Source organism: Phascolarctos cinereus, unplaced genomic scaffold (genome assembly GCF_003287225.1).
Source record: "Phascolarctos cinereus isolate Bilbo 61053 unplaced genomic scaffold, phaCin_HiC Scaffold_2;HRSCAF=192, whole genome shotgun sequence".
NCBI lineage: Eukaryota > Metazoa > Chordata > Mammalia > Diprotodontia > Phascolarctidae > Phascolarctos > Phascolarctos cinereus.
The window spans coordinates 275,834,490-275,842,654 of NW_027555625.1; the positions used below are offsets into that span (position 1 = coordinate 275,834,490).

General features: G+C 50.9%; 1 protein-coding gene across 1 annotated transcript; it reads right to left on the reverse strand.

Moving 5' to 3' along the window:
- Positions 1–980: 980 nt before the first annotated feature.
- On the reverse strand, positions 981–7,855 carry IRX6 (iroquois homeobox 6). The gene is made up of 8 exons (XM_078149171.1): positions 7,705–7,855; positions 6,866–7,158; positions 5,232–5,428; positions 3,938–4,286; positions 3,485–3,594; positions 2,559–2,863; positions 1,597–2,241; positions 981–1,066 (listed from the first exon to the last, which is right to left on the reverse strand). Exons 1-8 carry the CDS (start codon positions 7,853–7,855, stop codon positions 981–983), a joined length of 2,136 nt encoding a protein of 711 aa, XP_078005297.1.
- Positions 7,856–8,165: the final 310 nt, after the last annotated feature.

The following is an 8,165-nucleotide window of genomic DNA, read 5'->3' on the forward strand; positions in this document are numbered from 1 at the left end:
CCAACGGTCCCGCGCTCTAGACCACCTCGCTTAGTCCTTTCTTTGCTCTCCTTCCAAGCGCTTCAAATATTCCGAAAGCTGTGCAATTGCAGGCTACTCTCAGCTCTCAGTGAAAGGACTGAGAGAAGCTAGCCACAGCTTGTTTGTCCGTTTCTGAGGCAGAGAAAAACTGCCTTTAGTGTGTCTTAGTCTCTGGGCTTGCTTAGGGGCGCTCTTTGGTGAACTGAACGGCTCCCAAGGTTCTTCGTCAAATCTCAATTCTTGCGCTAACCTGCTGAGAAAGGACAGAGTGATTAAAACCCGAGGCAAGCCGCTTAGGCGAAGCAGGCCTCCTTAAACTCACGGGGAGGATGGGACTTGGGGGAGGGTGCCAGGTCAAATTTCCGAAAGTTGCCCAAGTAAGGGTCTCATTGCTTGGGAGACCCAAGTAACGGTCACATCCGATTCTTAAATCGAAACTAATAGCAACATTTGGGAAGCCAGAGTCTAGAGTGGCTTGGCTTTCTACAAGGATGGCTTTGAATCCAGTTATCTAGATGCTTGTCTCATTGCAAACTAATTTACCAGGATGGTCCTGTGAGAAATAGCTCAAAGGCAATTACTACCAACTCTGCTCCTCAGACCGCGGCGGCTTTGGGGGTGGGGAGGGTAAATCTCATTTCCATTTAAGAAATTTCAGTCAGTTTTGGCTATCCACATTCGCTGTGGAAGAGTCCACCAAGACCTTTCTATTCTCCATTACCGCCTCACTTTTCCTAACTAGGCTGGGCTTTTGCAGATCAATCTATTCTCCCTCAGTTGTATCAATGTGGTAGAAAAAAAAAAGTACTGGGTTTGGAACCAAAGGAGCCGGATTGGAGTAGTAGTTCCACTACTTATACTTTCAGGGTGACCTTAAATCACTTCATTTTTTTTCTGTGCCTGTTTCCCTAGCTATATAGTGAAGGCACTGGACTACATCCTTAAGGTTCCTTTCATCTCTACATCCTATGATCCGTGGGATCCCAGAAGACCAGGGAAGTGAGCGGAGGTGTTCTGACATCTACCTCAATTCCAAAGCACTTGCCTAAAAAAAAAAAAAATTTGAGAACTGTCTTTGACAGCATGCTGCTCTAGGCAAACTTCCTAGAGCTCTGTGGACTCTTCACCACCCTTCCACGGTTCATGCAAACCCTGTATACGGATACAACGGAGTGTCGGTAAATCGAGATTCCATACTTGGTTCTTTCTAACTGTTCCCCTCCCCTGCCACGTTCTTGACTCTAGCAGGAAGGAGGGCCTGGGTTCCAGGGGCCCTCAGTTGGCTCTGATCTCCTCAGACGCCAGACAAAGTCGGTTTTGGGATAGGCGGGCCAGAGAAGTCCTACTGCCCCTCCCCATCCCGGGACAAGTGATTGGGCCTCTGCCTTTAAGAACCAAGAGTTTATCCCCAGACACCTGGAGAGAAGGGCTGGCTTGTGATTGAGAGCTTTGAGGTAGGTAGAGTCTGCCTCTTGCCCAATGGGTTAGAGAGGAAAGAGTGGGGATGTGGGATGTTAAAGCTTAAGCATTCCAGGAATATTTCCCATCGAGACAACACAGTCGGGGTCCCACTACCTTCTGCTCCGGATGCATATTGGCAGGGCTCTCCCAGCCCAGGGTAAGAGGCACAGCTCAGCTGCAAATGCTGCAGGTTGAAAGTCGAATTTCTAAAGATCTTCGCTGCCTGGGGCGGCTCCTCTAATACCGTGCAGCGGCTGGCCTGGACTCTCATGCCAGCTATGGCTGTCGCTTCACAGCCCTGGCCCAAAGAGGAAAGTCTACCCAGGGCCTGATGGTGATGAGGGCTCTGGGGCCCTGCCTGGACCTCGGATTCTCCTGCTAGGGCACTGGCCCCAGCAGTGTGAGCCAGAGACCAGATCTGGGGCTTCTCACTGGGCCCACAGTGAATCTGGCCTGCTGGTCCCATCCAGGATTCCAAGAAGTCTGATCTCCGGGAGCAGGGAGGGTTATTGCAAGGGAACTCAGGTGGAGTTCCATGCTGCTTTCGGTTATGGTCCTCTTTCTCAAGCAGAGTCTGGGAAGCCTCGAAATTGGTTGCTGGCTGTAGCTTTGCCCCCTTCCCTAGCCTCTCAAGCTTGTCTGCTGTATTCCGATCCTGGTCTTCTGTTTCCTCTTCTTCCTCCTCTTCCTCACCTTCTTCCTCTAAGTCTTCTAGGTCACTTAGCTGTAGCTGCTTGGCCTCTTTGCAGGCTTTTGGATCTGCAAATAAACCAGTCACTGGTGAGAAAAGCAAAAGTCCCCAATTTGGAGAAGTGCTTGGGGGTGGGAAGCTGTAAGGTGCAAGATCCCAAGGCTGATGACTATATTTGCATTTAGATTCAGTTACTAAATGGGAAAAGCAGGCTGTCAACAACAAAAAGTTGTTCCCCCCACTCCTATCTCTATGGTCCCAAGGCCTTAATCCCAATTCTTTGCTCAGTTTTTGGGAGGGAATTTAGCTTTGTCTCCCAAGACCTGTAGGTGAGCACTTTTCTAAGGCCATGCAGATTTCTTCCCCCCTTTTCTTTCCTTCCTACCTTGGCCTTCATTTGCTCCAAAGCTATCTTCTTCGTCCCTCCTCTCCTCCTTTTTCTCTTCCCCTGCTTTGTTCTTGGGAGACCAGGTCATCTTGTTTTCCTTCTTGAGGCGTCTTCGAGCATTGGCAAACCAGGTAGAGACCTGGGTGAGGGTCATCTTGGTGATAATAGCTAACATGATCTTCTCACCCTTGGTGGGGTATGGATTCTTTCGATGCTCATACAACCAGGCCTTCAGAGTACTGGTAGTCTCTCTGGTGGCATTTTTTCGCCTGGCTGAGCCACTGAAGTCCACAGAGCCATACCTGCCACCAAAATAGGGACATTCCAGGGAAAGAAGCATTTTGGGGTGGGAATGGAAGGGCAAAGGGGAAAGCTAGCTAGGCATGATATATGTGGTTTAGGGGGTCTGGAATGGGATTCCTCTCACTCTGGGCTAAGCAGTGGGCTAGTCTGGGAAAGAAAAGAGATGGTGAGGAAGAGGTAAGGAGGGGGCATGCATTTGTGCAACTTCCAGTGGAAAACTAACATTACTATATAAGGTGAGGAATTCTTTCTCTTCTCCCTCCTTTATCCTTTCTCTCAACCTTCCTTCACCCTTTTTTTCTCCTTATTTTTTCCTTCCTTTCTTTTTCTTGCCATTCATCCAACTCTTTTCTTTCCTCTTTCTTCCTTCACCTATATCCCTTCCTTATCCTCTTCCCCTTTTTCTACTCTGATCTTTCTCCTCATCCCCTTATATTCTCTCTACTCATCCTTCTACTGTATATCTTTCCCCCATTTTACCACCTGGATGCCATCCCCATCTTATCTCTGTAGTCCTCTGTCCCCCAATGTCCATCTCCCTCCTTCCCCTATCCTCTTTACATCCTTGATCCTTGTTTCTAGAGGTTGTGACTGCAGATGAGGTGACATTCGAGTCTTACCTTTCATACTGATACTGCCCCAGGGAAGGTTCATAGGGGTAGTAGGCTCCGGGCTGTGCCAGTCCAGCTGGGAAGCTGCCAGTGGTCTCTTTGAGTTCATACTGAGGGTTCTACAAAAGGAAGTGGTATTTAATGCTGTGGCCCAGAATGATCCGAGAGTTGGGGGGATGCTGGGGAAAGGAAAGTGTAAGTATGAAGGGATCCCCTCTCTGGGACCCCACTCCCTTCCTCTGCTGGGGATGAGGGTGATCTTTCTGGGCCTTATCTCTCCCCCTCTCACCTGTGCCTTCCTGAGCATACAGCCTTTCCCTCTGCTTTAATTGGATTTTACTACCTGCTCCGTGATTTCCACCTTTTCCCAAACCCAGCCCTTATTCTTAAAGAGGGAAGGGAGAGGCAGTTAGTTAAAGGGGTTGGAGTTGGCAAGGCAGTAGGGCAAGATGAAGTATTCACCAACGCGTTGTAGAGAGCCTGAGGCTCTGGGCTGTAGGGCAGGTAGCTGGAGTAGCCATGAGAAGAAGCTGCGGCTGCAGCCGCAGCAGCGGCTGCGTAATGGGAGCCGTAAACTCCTAGGGCTGTGCCAAGCTCCGGACGCGCACTGCCCAGGAGTCGGTTCTCATAAGACTGGCAGCAGAGGGCGGAGGCCTGGGTCGAGCCGGTAGACCCATCTGGGACTGGGGCTGATCGAGGTGCAGATTCACAGCAAGTGGTGCTGGGGTTGGCTGGCACCAAAAACTGTGGAGGGTATGAAAGAGGAAGAGAGACAGGGTAGGAAAAGACAGGGTAGGAAAAGACAGGGAACCTTGGTCAATTGAGTCAAAGAGGATGAACCTTTAAAACCTGGGGTCAACTGCACATTTGGGAGCCAGCTTACTAAATTCCATCTATCCATTCAACATACACTCTTATAAAACACCTGTTATGAGCAGCAAGGAGAAACAGGAGTAAGCCTCAGCTCCCATTCCCTAAGGAACTTAAAGAATATGAGGACTTGTTGGATTTACTCTCCAAACCACCCCACTCAGGTTACAAAGGAAAGGATCAGGTAGATGTGATGGAGCTGATCTGGGCTCTGAGCTGAGACCCTTCTTTCTCCACCTTTACCTGAATGAGTGTTCAGGCCAGGGGCATTTGGGGGAGTATATCAGGCCCTCAAACCTATTCAAAACCTCACAGCCCAACAGAAAACAGCCTACGTTGGAAAGATTAGCAAGCAGGTTCTGGTCGGGGCTCTAACAGGATCTTGCTGTATGATCTTAGGCAAGTCACAAGGCCTCACTTTCCTCCTATGTAAATTAAAGGTTTTGGACAGGATAATTCCTAAACTCTCTTCTAAGGTCTGACATTCTTGTTTTTAAGGTCTCTTCTAGCTTTCTCTTCTATGGGTTTTATGATTTCTAAGGGACCTAGGGACAAGGACAGAAGTAAACCAAACAAGTCCATAAACGGGGTGCCCAGATTTCTCAGCAAGCCGAAGTCCAAGAGACACTGGAAGGGCTGGTCGTGGTAGAGCTGGCAAGACCCTGCTCCTTCCAACCGAGTGACAGAAGCTGAGGGAGGAGGGAGTGCACACACAGACACGTGTGTGTATACACACACACACACACACACACAGACGCACATGAACACACCCGGAGCAGAAGCCTCAGAGACACGTCTGGGCCATACAGCCTGGGGAGAGAAGCCTAAGAGTCTAGGCACCTCCAGGGGCTGCGCTTTTGGGCTTACCTGAGAAGCACTGCTATACGGGTATCCAAACTGAGAGAAGGACATGGTCTCGTCTTCTGTGCTGTTTTTTAAAAAATTTTTATTTTTGGCCTTTTCCCGCAGTCTAGGCTGGCTTCCGGGCTCAGCCCCGCCAATCCTAGCGGGGACCCGCGGGTTGTGCTCTCTCAGCGCCTCTTTAGATGCGCACCGGTTCCCAGAGAGGCCTCCTTGGCCCAGCTACAGGAGGGCGAGGGAGAGGAGGGACCTGAAGGGGAGAAGCCCCCTGCTCCTCCGGCGTCTGGGCCAGCACTCTTGAGGGCTGCCCTCCGCCTCCACGGTTAAAGAGACCCAATTGCCCCATGGATGAGGAAGGGGGCGAAAGAGGGTTCAAAAAGACGCCAGACTGAGAGGCTTTAGAGAGGGTGGCGAGCCAGATTATTTTCTGCTCCTGGGTTGTTTCACAGTTCTCCGTGGGAAGAGTAGCAAAGTGACGTCACGGTAATCCCGGGGCGGCGGGACCTGGGGACAGCTGGTTGTGCCAATCGTGGCACGCACCGGTCGCTCTCACAGCCTCCGACACTTGTTTCTTCTTGTTGTACTGTTGTACTGAGAGGCCTCTGCGGTTGGTCTTTTTCTTTCTTGTCTTAAGCACACACGCGCACACACGCACACGCACACCCAGTCACTCCAAATTAAATTTGAGAAGTGGAGAAAAATTACACCAGCCCTACTCAACCGGCCAGGAGCTTTGGGAACTCCCTGTCTCCCCAAAGCATCTAAAGAGAAGAGAAGCAAAAAAGGAAAAGGGGAAGCAGAGAGTGAGATAGGAGAGAAGAGGGGTAGATGGAGAGGGGGGGAAGACAGAAGAAACGAAGGGGTTAGAAAGAAAAATAACCATAAAAGAGAATACAGAGGAGGGAGAAGAAAAGAGAAAGGGAAGGACAAAAAGTAGGTGAGGAGAAGAAAACAGCAAGAAAATAAAGGAGAGAAAAGAGAAAGGAAAAGAGATAATCCGTGAGGTGAAGAAAGAGGTAAGAAAGGAGAGGAGGTGGAGGAACCAGGGTGGGAGAAAGCTGGCAGAATGCCTAGAAGAAGGCAGGTAGGAAGGGCAGGGAAGCTCCGGGGAGAAGACTCCAACCCTCCCTCCCCCCCCCCCGCTTCCCCTGGGCGAATGGGCATCTTTATTCGTGCAATAACTTTGTTCACTCAACAAGGTTGGCGAGAGTTCTGATCTAAAAGCAAGAGCTCAGTGTCAGTATGCCTAAACCTGCCCTTGCCCCCTGACACCCCGCCGCCCCCACTTTCTCTCGGTTTGGTGAGTATCTTTCTTTGTCTTTGTGTCTCTGGACCCCTCAGTCTCTCTGAGTCTCTCTTTGGTTTCTCTCCCACCCACCCTTCACCCCCACATTCAGAGCTCATTTTCCCAGCTATTTTAAGCTCCACCCGAGACTTGACCCTTCTGCCTCTCTCGGGTCGCCCTGGGGAGGGGCAAGTGGCAGCATCCGGGAGGAGGCGGAGGCTCCGGAGAGGTCAGAAGCTATACGGTCTCCTGCCGGGCGGCAAGGAAATGCGGGAAGAAGACCCTCTCCTCTGATCATGGAAATGGAGGGAGGGAGCCCCAGTCTGAGACCAACTCTGTGAGGGCGAACCCTTCAGAAAGCCTTGGGGACTTACCCAAAAGGTCTGCTTCCCTACCTTTTCCCCTTCTCCCCTCCCTCCCGGAATGCAAGCGTGATCCCAGAACCCAAGTCCCAGTCTGATCAGATGTAGTGCTGGGCGCCTGGGTAGAGGGTGCAGAGAGGTAGGAAAGGTGCCTGGGCGCAGGGCTGCAGAAGCTTCGCTCCGCTGGGGGTGGCGCTGGCGAGCCGCGCTGGAGCGGGGACCCGATAGCGCCGAAAGGGCTTCTGAGTCTCCACTCCTCTGGGCCTCGAGAGGGTCAGAGGACTTGGAGGGGTCAGTCGTGATACCTGTTTAGGAATCACTAGGCAGGCGTAGAGGGCGTGTCTGCAAGGGTAGGGGGAAGAGGATAGCGTCTTCACTCCATCAAAGTGCCCCACCTGGGTGATCCAGCCACCAGTCCTATTAAATCTTTATCCCCATTGTCTGGAGTGGAGGAGACCCGGTAGCCGTTTGTCCTGGGCCATCTAGATCCCCAGTACAGAGGTATACTTCTTCAGTTTAGAGGCAGATCCTCTAATCTCTGCCAAATGCCCCCGGGCTGCAGCCCCCCAAACACCTAAAGCCTTCTGTGCAGAGGGGCTAAAACCCCTGCAGCCCTCCCTGCCCAGGCCAAGAGAAAGAAGAGAGAGGCAAAGTCCCCTCAATTTCTCGATTCCTGTACTAAGGTCTAAAATATATCTCCCCTCAATTATCCAGCAACGCGGCTGCTTCCGGTTACCCAGAAGAATCACGGCCCCATGCTTACAATGAGTGGGGACACTCGTAGACTAAACCCTTTTGAGACTGACTTAATATAAACTCTTAAGGACTGAAGGTTGGGGCTAAGCACTCACCTATACCCACCATCTCCTCGAGCCCTCGAGCCGAAGTGAGAAACCCAGTACGGAAGGGCCTCGTGGCCCAGGGCAGACCCCAAGGCTGGAATTTTCCTTTTATCTTTTTAAACTGGTTCCAAGCAGTGGCAGAGGGCCATGAACTTGACATCTATATTACAAACTAGTCAACGAGCACCTACTATGTGCCAAGCATTGTTCCAGAGACTACAACAATAATTCCTCGTTCTTTCCTGGCCCAGGGCCCACTCCATTTTCTTCCCTTCACTCCTTTCAGCCAAACTGCTATCTGAGTTGGGGGGGGGGGAAGGGGAATACTTTTTTTTTTAACCAGAAGGCTTTCCCCATTTCTGGATATTGTTTGTTTTCTTCTTCTTCTTCTTCTTCTTCTTCTTCTTCTTCTTCTTCTTCTTCTTCTCTTCTTCTTCTTCTTCTTCTTCTTCTTCTTCTTCTCCTTCTTC

Excerpts from the sequence above, each read along its gene's own strand:
- IRX6 (XM_078149171.1), bottom strand. The coding sequence starts at position 7,855 with ATGTCAAGTTCATGGCCCTCTGCCACTGCTTGGAACCAGTTTAAAAAG. Across the intron at positions 2,242-2,558 it reads TGGAGCAAATGAAGGCCAAG|ATCCAAAAGCCTGCAAAGAG; the intron begins GTAGGAAGGAAA and ends GTTTATTTGCAG. Across the intron at positions 1,067-1,596 it reads ATATGCATCCGGAGCAGAAG|GCAAGTGCTTTGGAATTGAG; the intron begins GTAGTGGGACCC and ends TTTTTTTTTTAG.